The sequence below is a fragment of the Alosa alosa genome, chromosome 24 (assembly GCF_017589495.1).
Source record: "Alosa alosa isolate M-15738 ecotype Scorff River chromosome 24, AALO_Geno_1.1, whole genome shotgun sequence".
NCBI lineage: Eukaryota > Metazoa > Chordata > Actinopteri > Clupeiformes > Clupeidae > Alosa > Alosa alosa.
In genome coordinates, this window is record NC_063212.1 from 26,666,540 (window position 1) to 26,679,426 (window position 12,887).

General features: G+C 45.1%; 2 protein-coding genes across 2 annotated transcripts in view; both read left to right on the top strand.

Moving 5' to 3' along the window:
- Positions 1–8,186, top strand: part of LOC125289332 (synaptopodin-2) — a 76,308-nt gene extending 68,122 nt beyond the window's left edge. Inside the window, 1 exon segment of the mRNA XM_048236086.1 lies at positions 7,337–8,186. Coding sequence (XP_048092043.1) covers positions 7,337–7,939 — 603 coding nt within the window. The 3' untranslated portion in view covers positions 7,940–8,186.
- Positions 8,187–10,817: 2,631 nt separating this feature from the next.
- Positions 10,818–12,887, top strand: part of myoz2a (myozenin 2a) — a 19,478-nt gene continuing 17,408 nt past the window's right edge. Inside the window, exon 1 of the mRNA XM_048236691.1 lies at positions 10,818–10,965. The gene's annotated coding sequence lies outside the window, so the exon portion shown is untranslated. The remainder of the gene's footprint in view (positions 10,966–12,887) is intronic.

Sequence of the window (12,887 nt, forward strand, 5' to 3'; positions counted from 1 at the left end):
ACACACACTCCTGCCCAAGACAGATCCCTAGCAGCAGCCTGAGAAGAGAGAGCTGCTGCTGACCGACTGTCACTCCTCACTGGGGTATCAACCGATTGAGTTAGAGTTTGGCACTTGTATGACGTAGGGTTTCAACTCTGTCCTGATATCTTATGGGAGAAGAGTTAGGTAGGCTTTGCAAATAGCGAACTGTTAGCCACTAGTTAGCACATAGCTACTGTATATTGCCATAGCTACTGCCAAACACACAGCTAGCTAGCTTGGTTTATGGACTAATTCAATTATTAATTCCACATCTGAAAAAGTGATTCATTGGTGTCCCATACACAACAAAAATATATTTTTGAAATGGCCCATTTATTTATTTTAAAAATATTTCAATATATTTCTTTCTGTATGGGATCATTCATGATTGTGTGTGCAGTACTGTATCACTGTCTTTAATCATGTTTACTGCTTGATAAGAGAAAACGTTTATTTAGAGACGTAAGGTGACACTCTCACTTATGCAGACTGGAACGTTGCACTGCTCTGTCTTGTTAGTATTCAAGGATTTTTGTTATTAATGTCCTACTGAATAGAGTTAGGGTAGGGTAGGTATTACTGTCCTACTGAATAGAGTTAGGGTAGGGTAGGTATTACTGTCCTACTGAATAGAGTTAGGGTAGGTATTACTGTCCTACTGAATAGAGTTAGGGTAGGGTAGGTATTACTGTCCTACCCCGGGTGGGTCTATAACTTTACTCTTAAACGCTTAAATCCATTTCCTCAGCCTGAAACTGACACCGGCAAAGGTGCTTTTGTCAGAATGTTTCTGCATCTATATTTAAATCTAGCCAGTGATGCACACAGACCGGTATAGAAGCGCTGGCACTGAGGTGGGCACAGAAACATCATCACTAGATGGGCACAGAAACATCATCACTAGGTGGGCACAGAAACATCATCATCACCAGTGAATCCCCAAAACCATTGCGCTAGCTCCCATCCCGTTGCTTAGCAACTCTTAGAACACATTGCACTGCCCTGTGACCCTGTGTGGCGTGTCTCCGTGGCCCTGGCATATTTGGCCCAAGCGGCCCTCAAATCGTCCCTGGCATATTTGGCCCAAGCGGCCCTCAAATCGGTCGGGCACACCTAATTAAATCTTTGCATTACCCTTAAATATACATATATTTTCAACTGTCATGGAGCACTTAAAGCAGGGGTCTCAAACTCAAATGAGCTGGGGGCCAATTCTGCCAACGTCATCTGATTGGAGGGCCGGCTATTTCTGAAAATGCAATGTTCTTTTTTTCAAATACCACACAAAACTGCAAACAGAAAGTGCAAGTGTTTTTATCTAGTTTTAGACACCTGTGCTAGCAACCTTAGCTTAAATCTTATTAAAATAAATATTAATACAAATGATAAAATAAATGAAAAACATAAAAACAAGTATGTGCGTGTGTTTCACACCAAATAAAAATATTTCCTCTCATTACTTTTTTAAACCTGGCAAACTAGGCATCAGGGTTAAGAAAGCCATTGCCAACACCATTGGATTTTTATATCAAACTTTCAAAAGGCCATGGCTTGAAAGTGGTCAGAGATAAAGTCCAACTGTAAATGTAAAATCTTTAAATAAAACAAAAGTTTATGAAGGGGGTAAATTTACCCATCTAATTTGTCACTGGATGGCAAGCACCTCAAATTATGCACCTTTCAGTAAATACTGGATGAACCTATTTAAGCAGGTTTACTTTCCTTTTTTCATATTACCCACATAACAAATTAACAGGAAAACACCTAATTAGAAAAAAACTAACTAAGAAATTCTGAATGGTGCTTAGGGCACCCAAATGGCTAGTGCCGGCCCTGCCTTAACCTGACTCTCGCCAGATGAATTTCGTTCCGCCTAGCTCCACTCATCCATCTGGGATCGCTCCATTGGAGAGGTGTTTCAGAAGGCTGGGCCAAAAATCCTTGCATATGATTGGATAAGCCACTTGTCCGTCATCTTTATTGACGTGCTACTTCAACCACTCACATCAAAGCCAACCTGTGACGCTGAGAACTGTCTCACAGTCGCTTCTCCGCTACGTCCATGGAGGTATTATATATAACTGGAGAGAGTGACTAAGTCCCGCCCTCCATACAAATGAATGGTGGAGGCTAGGCTAGTAAATCCGGCCAATTCATAGTCAACGCCATCTTGAACACTGGGGCTCGGATCCAGCGCCAGTCGGCTCTGACCATGCGCCAAGTTGCAAAGCTGGAAATGACGCATGGACCAACGTCGACTTTTATTGGATATTCTGTAAAAAGAGAGTCGTCCTCCAGTAAGAGGGTGGCGATAATGCACATACATTGCTTGCCACTTAACAAGAAGAAGAAAAAGTTGCTCGGGAACACGCATGGAGTGCCCTGAAGCGCAACTTCATTTCATTGGATAACAGCGGCTCTAACTAAGAGCGGTCTGCCTGCCGTCCTGCTGCTGCAAATATGCATTCGAACATGACGTGAAATATCGTAGTCGAACTATAAATAAACTATTCGGTTTTTAGTGCCATGTGTAGCGCATTTTTACAGTCTATGATTAGTTTGTTTTTTATTTTATTGTTTGCCATCCCATAGCGGGGGCTCTAAAGGTATTCTAGCGTTGTCCCATGACCAAATCAAGCCAATAATAGCCAGTAGCCACAATAATGACTGGAGCCAGAGCCCTCAATCCTGTTTTGAAAATGGAAGATAACGCACAGAACAGCCAGTCTGAGCGGACAATTACGTCCCCAGCTATTTACTTAGGCTGCTCAAAGCACAGGTATTTATTTGGGTCAGGCTTATTCGAGGCAGACCTTTATTTTTTACATTGTGCGTTTTATTGTGAGACATGCGTTTCGTTTGGAGCGGCATACCAGACTATCAAAAGCAGATGATTTTCGTTTTTTGCATGGGATTTACGAACATGTAAGCGCATGAGAGCTCGTGCCCAACACAGACTTTTGTGCACGGAGCTGGTTCCAAATATACTTGAAAATGGCGTATGCTAACATGCCGAAGCTAATCTGCAAGCTCTTGACCCCCCTGGCTACGTCACATCTATGAAACTCCCGCCCTGAGTCCTGATTGGCTCTACCATAAAATCTGGTGCGAAATCAAAATCCCAGATGGTGCGAATATGACCTACCTCCCAATGGAACAGTATAGCTACATGAACTATCTATTTTAATGTCTTCCAGAGGGTTAATGTCAACATTGGGGACCAAATCTGTGGTGGGGTCTGAGGGCTAAAAAGTACACAAACAAGTAATCAAGGATCTTTGGTAGGGTGCAGTAAAAGTGATCTAAATAATATGCAAGATTTTTGATATAAACGTTAATTTCTGCATTACTACTAGCATGAATGCATTATTTATGTTGAAAGACATGTGAAAAATGACCACTCAGGGGTGTAGGCTACTCTGGAACCATCACTAGGTCACCTACACCTTTCCAATTTGTCGTTATTTTGTGTTTGATTACATTTCACATGGTGGTGGTTGTTGGTTTCCTGTAGAGTTTTTTTTAATTTGTCTTTTATTTTGATTTTTCTATGTCCGTATATAGGGGGGAACATTTTGGTCATATTTGAATATTGGGGGGGACATGTCCCCCTCAATGTCTATGGTGACTACGGCCCTGTCTTCCAGTAGCCTATCGTATAGGTTATATATAGCTTAGTTGTGCATGAATATGCATGAATGTAGCCTACATTTCCGTCAGCCTGATTGCCCTTCCTTTGGGCCGATTGTTGGCCAAAATGATTATGTAGGCTATATAGCCTATTCTATCGGCCCAAAAGGTGCGTCGGCCCACCGGGAAAATGCCGGTATGCCAGATGGCCAGTCTGCACATGTCCGTGGTGAAGCATTGCTGGCGTCATGGTTACGTGGCCTAGTGCGGCACGTCTCCGTGGCGAAGCAGTGCTGGCGTCATGGTTACGTGGCCTAGTGTGGCGCGTCTCCGTGGCGAAGCAGTGCTGGCGTCATGGTTACGTGGCCCCTGCAGTGCGAGATCACTCTGGGTTGGTGATATTTTTAGCACAGAGGCCAGAGATGAGAGATGCCCATGTTGGACTCACTAATCTGGGTGGGAGGCCTCAGACAGCGTATGCACAGGCAGTGCAAACATCTGTCTCTATCACACACACACACACACACACTCTCACTGCTCTTAAAGCCCAAGCCATCTGGGCCATCTCTCAAAGTCCACCACAGCATTACCCGTGGATGTGTGTGTGGGTGTTGGTGTGTATTTTAGTCAGAACTATTGCATGTGTCTACATTAGTTGTGATATTACATCACCTCACACAGATATTGTCCTGGGAAATATGTGATATTCTCAGTTCTATTTATGTAAGATCATAATCAACGGGTCTGATATTCTCAGTTCTATTATGTAAGATCATAATCAACGGGTCTGATATTCTCAGTTCTATTTATGTAAGATCATAATCAACGGGTCACATTTAGCACATTCGATCCCTCCTGGTTAGGAAGCTTGAGGTCAGTTTGATCCCTACTGGCTTGAGGTCAGTTCGATCCCTGCTGGTTAGGAAGCATGCTTGAGGTCAGTTCGATCCCTGCTGGTTAGGAAGCATGCTTGAGGTCAGTTTGATCCCTCCTGGTTAGGAAGCTTGGGGTCAGCCCGATCCCTGCTGGCTTGGGGTCAGCCCGATCCCTGCTGGCTTGAGGTCAGTTCGATCCCTCCTGGCTTGAGGTCAGTTCGATCCCTGCTGGTTAGGAAGCTTGAGGTCAGTTCGATCCCTCCTGGTTAGGAAGCTTGAGGTCAGTTCGATCCCTCCTGGTTAGGAAGCATGCTTGAGGTCAGTTCGATCCCTGCTGGCTTGAGGTCAGCCCGATCCCTGCAGAATAATAATGACTCTCCCATGTCCACATTCACGGCTGAGTGCCCTTGAGCAAAGCACCTCAAACTGCTCCCTGGGCGCAGTGTCTGTCTGTCTCTATCTGTCTATCTATCTATCTATCTTTTTATCTATCTATCTATCTATCTATCTATATATCTCTCTGTCTATATATCTATTTAATGTACATCAGTGAAGAGTCACTGGAAGTCATCAGAATCAAATTCACGTCTCACAAAAGTCCCACTTTTACTGTCTCATTATTCTAAAGTGCATTAGGTTGGAGGTGAACATTTGCCAGAGCAGTTTTGGATGTGTAGAGGTATCAGAACCACTGCCATTGAGTGTGTGTGTGGAAGTGCTATTGATTTTGTGTGTGTGTATGTGTGTGTTACTGAGTGTGTGTGTGTGTGTGTGTGTGTGTGTGTGTGTGTGTGTTACTGAGTGTGTGTGTGTGTGTGTGTGTGTGTGTGTGTTACTGAGTGTGTGTGTGTGTGTGTGTTACTGAGTGTGTGTGTGTGTGTGTGTTTACTGAGTGTGTGTGTGTGTGTGTGTGTGTGTGTGTGTGTGTGTTACTGAGTGTGTGTGTGTTGAGTGTGTGTGTGTGTGTGTGTGTGTGTGTGTTACTGAGTGTGTGTGTGTGTGTGTTTTACTGAGTGTGTGTGTGTGTGTTACTGAGTGTGTGTGTGTGTGTGTGTTACTAAGTGTGTGTGTGTGTGTGTTACTGAGTGTGTGTGTGTGTGTGTGTGTGTGTGTTACTGAGTGTGTGTGTGTGTGTGTGTGTGTTACAGTAATGCTTCCCACTTCTGCACCCTGCTGGCAGCTGGAGCTGGGCTTCAGATGCACATGCACTTCTTAACCAGCAGAGGGCAGCGGAAGCTTATAGTTCATGACTGACAGTGGGGGCACTGGCTATTTATATGAGAAAGAAATTTAGTTTTGACACGAGTGAACTGTTTTGGGAGAGATATGAGCTTTTGCAGGTGAACCATGGTGTTGTGCTGAACCATCCAGGTTATTTTGGCAAAAGCACCAAGAGTGCTGAGAACGTCCGGTCTGTTTCAAGAAATGAGCCAAAGCAATTGAGAAGGATCTTTGCAATTTCGTGGCACTGACTCTTTATATGGGAAAGGAATTTAGTTTCGAAAGATTTTGGGAGAGATATGAGCTTTTGCAAGTGAGCTATAGTGTTGTGCTGAACTGTAAGGCTGTTTTGCCAAATTATCTTGTTTTGAGAATGTCATTTCTGTTTCAAGAAATGAGCCAAACCAATGGATAAAAACTCCACACACACCCAGAGGCATATATTTACACACACATACACACACACACAGAGAGATACATTTACACATACACCCACTACTGCCACCTGTTACACACGCATGCACACATCTACAAACACACAAACTGCAGAACCCAACTGTCTCTTTGTGTGTCAGTCTGTCTGCACTCATGACCCACCAGTCTGTCGCTCCATTGAACTCATTTCTTTCTATTTCTTCTCTTTCCCCAACCCTCACTCAATCTCTCTCTCCATCTCTCTCTCTCCATCTCCATCTCTCTCTCTCTCGATGTCCATTTCTCCATTTAATATAGTATATATATAGATATATAGAGACTTTATTCTTGCACTGTTGCACATTTAATATAGTTATATATATAGAGATATATCGACTTTATTCTTGCACTGTTGCACATTTAATATAGTTATATATATATATATATATATATATATATATATATATAGATATATCGACTTTATTCTTGCACTGTTGCACATTTAATATAGTTATATATATATATATAGATATATCGACTTTTATTCTTGCATTGTTGCACATTTAATATAGTTAAGTACAGCAAGTGCACCTGATTGATTATTCACCCACTATGTGAATACTGTTTTTTAGAATTGATTTTGATTAAGTTTTATTTAGTATAATTTGTATTTTGTATATTTAGTTAATTCTTTATCTTCTATAGTCCTTATTGTTTAGTTGTGTTTTTTTATATTATATACTTTTAATTACTTTTTCTGCTGTTATTGAATGTGTGTGTGTATGTCTGTATGCTACTGTGGCCTTGAATTTCCCCTAGGGATCAATAAAGTATCTATCTATCTATCTATCTATCTATCTATCTATCTATGTCTCTGTCTCTCTCCATCTCTCTCTCTCCCTCACTCCATATCTCTCTCTCCATCTCTCTCTCTCCATCTCTCTCCATCTCTCTCTATCTCTCTCTCTCTCTCTCCATCTCTCTGTCTCTCTCTCTCTCCATCCCTCTCTCTCCATCTCTCTCCCTCTCTCTCTCCATCTCTCTGTCTCTCTCTCTCCATCTCTCACTCTCTCTCTCCATCCTCTCCATCTCTCTATATCTCTCTCTCTCCATCTCTCTCTCTCTCTCCATCTCTCTCTCTCTCTCCATCTCTCTGTCTCTCTCTATTGCAGGTGGTGAGCAGGAGTGCATCTCTGTCTCCACCAGCTAGGCTGCCCCTATTGGCCAGAAGCTTCCGCTCAGCGTCCAGCTCTCCGGCGCTCGCTGCTGCGCCCCCTGGTGGCCCCAGACCCTCGGAGCGTGTGCACAAGCCTCTGTCCCCGTGGGAGGCGGCCTCGCGACACCCGCTGGGTCTGGTGGACGAGGCCTTCGCCTTCCAGAGCCTTCAGCAGTCGCTGGCGTCCAGCCTGAGGTCCGCCGCCGACCGCAAGCAGCTGCCGACCCCGCCACCCGAGTGGACGGCCCGCGTGTCCTACGATGCGTCTATGACGCGCTCGCTCAGTCCCGCCTCCTCCACGCTGAGCCGCACCTACAGTCACGCCCTCTCGCGTAGCCACACCCCTCCGCGCTCACCACAGCCCTTCCTGTCTCCCACCAAGAGCTCCGCCTCTGAGCCCGCCTCCGGAGCCCTTTACTCCGCCTCCTACAGGCAGACTCCACCCCTTCGGTCACTCACGGAGGTCAGTCTCGGCCCACCTTGGGCCAGACCCTCTCCAGCCCAAACACACGCACACACACAGAGCCGATACCGGTCCAGTTACACCTGGAGACGCTAAACCCGGCCAGGGTGGAGTCCCGCTGCAGGGCCCGATGACCTGAACACACAGGGGAACCCTACAGAAAGGCCTTCAGCCTGCAGCACAACTGCCCACATGGGAGAGAAACTTCTAGAACACCTGTAGCCCAGAGAGAGAGAGAAACTTCTAGAACACAGCCCAGAGAGAAAGAGAAACTTCTAGAACACAGCCCAGAGAGAGAGAGAAACTTCTAGAACACAGCCCAGAGAGAAAGAGAAACTTTTAGAACACACCCCAGAGAGAAAAAGAGAATTCTAGAACGTACCCCAGAGAGAAAGGGAGACTTCTAGAACGTACCCCAGAGAGAAAGAGAGAAACTTCTAGAACAAAGAGAGATTTCTAGAACACTCCTCAGACCGGAGCTCAGTACTTGGCGGGGCAGACTGCTCTGGTGGAGGTTTTGGCAACTGAGGAGGGGAAGTTTCCAGAGAATGTTCGCTGGAAGAAGGATTGTGTTAAAGAGAGGAACATGGACAAATGGAAAAGTGACCTGAGTGGTTTGGCAGAGTGTGGAAGTTTGTTCTGGTCATTTCCAGTACTCTGGTTTGTTTACAGAAATTATGTAGACAGAGGTATGTGTGTGTGTGTGTGTGTGTGTATTTGTGTGTGTGGGTGGGTGTTTGTGTGTGTGTGTGTGTGTGTGTGAAAGCCATAGTAAGTGAAATGATGTTGATAGCAAACAGGATGTTGGGCCGATGGACTGCTGATGACCCCCAGGTGTGAAGGCCAATAATGGAGCGGATTTATGAGACTGGACACACACACACACACACACACATAGGAAGCACTTGAGACGGGCCTCTTAGCTGAAGTGAGTGTGCATTGATTCAGAGTTTATAACTGTGTAAATCACAGTAGCAGGAGGCCAACCCATATATCATACACACACACACACACACACAAACACACACACCCACAAACACACACATACACACGCATACACACACACACACACACACACACACACAACACACCACACATGCACATGCACACACACACCAACACATGCACACACACACACAAACAGTCACACACAAACACACACACAAACATAAACACACACACAGTCACACACACACATACACAGTCACACACAAACCTGAAGCCTTTGTTTATTTGAGTACCAAATGGACCAATCAGACGCCTTTGTTTATGTGAGCTGCAAATGGACCAATCAGACGTGTTCATTTATGTGAACTCCACACGGACCTATCAGATGCCTTCCTTATCCTGAACTTTACACTTCCTATAGGTGTGTGTGTGTGTGTGTGTGTGTGTGTTGATCACAGTCTGGGTAGGGTGTGTGTGTGTGTGTGTATGTTTATCACAGTCTGGGTAGGGTGTGTGTTTGTGTGTGTCGATCAAAGTCTGGGTAGGGTGTGTGTGTGTGTATTGATCACAGTCTTGGTAGGGTGTGTGTGTGTGTTGATCACAGTCTGAGTAGGGGTGGGTGTGTGTGTGTGCATATGTTGATTTCAGGCTGGATAGGGGTGTGTGTGTGTGTGTGTTGATCACAGTCTGGGTGATAGATAGATAGATAGATAGATACTTCATTGATCCCCAAGGGGAAATTCAAGGTCTCAGTAGCATACAGACACCACACACAACATGCACTTACAGCAGAAAAAGTAATATAAGTATATAAATATATACTTATGGTGTGGGGTGTGTGTGCTTATGATTTATCACATTTCATTTCATTTGATTGGGTGCACTTGAGTTTGGGTGTGTAGTGCTGATTACTAGGTATGTTCCTGTGTCACAATCCTGTACTGATGTTAATGTGTGTGTGTGTGTGTGTGTGTGTGGTGCTGATTACTATGTGTGTTCCTGTGTCACAATCCTGTACTGATGTTAATGTCTCATCTCTACCAACACACAATAAACTTCCACTTGTATATCTCACAGGTCTGTGTGTGTGTGTGTTTGTGTGTGTGTGTTTGTGTGTGTGTGTGTGTGTGAGAGAGAGAGACCCTAGTTATTTGTGTCCTGGCTGTATGTGTGTGTATGTGTGTGTATGAGAGAGAGAGGAGAGATGGTCCCTAGCTTTGTGTCTGCTAACTGTATGTGTGTGTGTGTGTGAGGGAGAGCGAGTGTCTGTTTGAAGTCAAAGATTCAGTAATGTGTGTAAATAACTGTATGTGTGTGTGTGTGTGAGGGAGAGCGAGTGTCTGTTTGAAGTCAAAGATTCAGTAATGTGTGTAAATATCTGTTTCCCGGGAAACTCTTATGCAACAGAGTGAGGCCTAGCTGAACCCTCTGTCACGCATGTGTGCTCTCTCTCTCTCACACACACACACACACACACACACACACACACATACACACATACATACACACACACACACACACACACACACACACACACACACACACAGAGAGACACACACACATACATACACACACACACACATACACATGCACACAGACACACACACATACAGTACACACGCACACACACACATGCACACACGCACACACACACATACACACATACATACACACACGCACACAGACACACACACATACACACGCACACACATGCACACACACACACACACATGCACACACACACACACACACACACATACATGCACACACACACACACACACACACACACACACACACACACACACACACACACACACACACCTTGGAGAGGGTGTTGCTGGTATTTGGTGTGTGAGATTAAAGCCCATGGACTTTCTCACTCTTCACTTGACCTTTACATCTGTCTGATGGTGCGCGGGTGTGTGTGTGTGTGTGTGTCTGAGGTGCGCTAAATTTAGCTGGTTGATGTTCACTGCATACCAGAGACTTCACACACACACACACACACACACATGCATTCTGTCACCCATATACCCACTCGGAGCCTGTGTGGCAGTGTGTCAGTCGTGGGGAGAGAGAGGAACCGTGCAAACACACACACACACACACACACACCGACACTCATCAGGTGTGGACGCAGGCACCTCTTCAGACACCCTACAGACTCTCACAGGTAAGGACCCCTCACATCCACAGTTGGCTGTGTGTGTGTGTGTGTGTGTGTGTGTGTGAGAGTGTGTGTGTGTGTATGTGTGTGTGAGTGTGTACGTGTGTGTCATGTGCCTGTACCTACACAGACTACCTGTCTGGTATCAGTCCTTTGGAAGTACATATGTAATTGTATATACCTGTGTGTGTGTGTGTCAGACTTCATATACTTCTTATGTGTGTAATGTCTTTGCTAAGAATACATTCTGTCCCTCTGTGTCTGTCTGTGTGTGTGTGTGTGTGTGTGTGTGTGTGTGTGTGTGTGTGTGTGTGTTTTGTATCTGTGTGTGAGTTTTTAATCCAAATGTGAGTGATGATTTAGTCACACAGATCTCTAGTGTGTGTGTGTGTGTGTGTGAGAGAGAGAGAGTGTGTGTGTGTGTGTGTTGATTTGGGTGTACATTAAGAGATATTCCATGTGTGCTATGATTTGGCCTTGGTCTGCTGGTCCATCTATGGGCAAAGCTAAATATTGCCTCAGAAAGAGATTCAGTCCACTTGGACGTCCTGCACAGGAGGCCGATGCTCAGTGCTCTGGTACTCTAGAGAAGGAGTGTCTTTACCTGCTGGGGTTGGCTATCCTCAGTGCTCAGCGCTCTGGTCTTTACCTGCTGGGGTTGGCTATCCTCAGTGCTCAGCGCTCTGGTCTTTACCTGCTGGGGTTGGCTATCCTCAGCGCTCTGGTCTTTACCTGCTGGGGTTGGCTATCCTCAGTGCTCAGCGCTCTGGTCTTTACCTGCTAGGGTTGGCTATCCTCAGCGCTCTGGTGCTACCAAAGTCCTTTTAGGCAGGTGTCCTCCACTTGGCGGCCATATTGCAACGCTTTTTGGGCACTTATCGGGCATCTATTTCAGCAGAAATGCGCGTGCACAAGGCTTCACCACACCAACCTTGCTCCAGCAGCGAGATCACAACACATGATTGGCACGATGTCTTCACAACACACCACATGATTGGCTTAACGTATTCACAACACAGTACATGATTGGCTCAGTGTATTCACATGTCGACGTTTTGCTGAGGAAGGGGTGTGATATGTGTAGACAACGGCCATATTGGCGTTACAAACTAGCCCCATGCATTTCTATGGAGGATGTTGTGTTCCGAACGAACCCCATGCATTTCTATGGAGGATGTTGCGTTCCAAACGAACCCCATGCATTTCTATGGAGGATGTTCTAAACGAACCCAATGCATTTCTATGGAGGATGTTGCGTTCCAAACGAACCCCATGCATTTCTATGGAGGATGTTCTAAACGAACCCAATGCATTTCTATGGAGGATGTTGCGTTCCAAACGAACCCCATGCATTTCTATGGAGGATGTTTTGAGTGTTGTGTCTCTGGCGCTGCTCCTGTCATTCTGAGGCGTTAACAGGTTGGCAAGTTCCATTTCATTTTAAGCCACTGAGTGAGTATTTAATGGAGATTATCATAAACATGAAACAGAAAGCTGATTTGTTATTGTTGTTTGTATAAATATATGTTTACACACGTGTTTCTGTTATGCTAGTATGGAAATGCGTTACTTGCTGAAGATAATGAGTTTGTTTGTGATTAGCTGATGTTTCTAAATGATTAGCTGATGTTCCTTAATGATTAGCTGATGAGTGTTAGCTCGTTAGTGAGTGGTGAACTAGAGGTAATTAGTGTTGGTGGTTAATTTGCATGTGTAGCTAACGGAACTCTTTGTGCCAGTGTGTGAACTCAGTCACTCTGTTCCACTGTGTTCCACTCTCGCTCTCTCTGTTCCTCTCTCTCTCTCTCTCTCTCTCTCTCTCTCTGGTGTGAGAGCGTGTTCCTGTCTGGTCAGATTTATGCTCTTCCCTCTCGACTCTATAATTAACCTCGAGCTTCAGCCTCAACCTTACTCTCAGCTATGGCCAC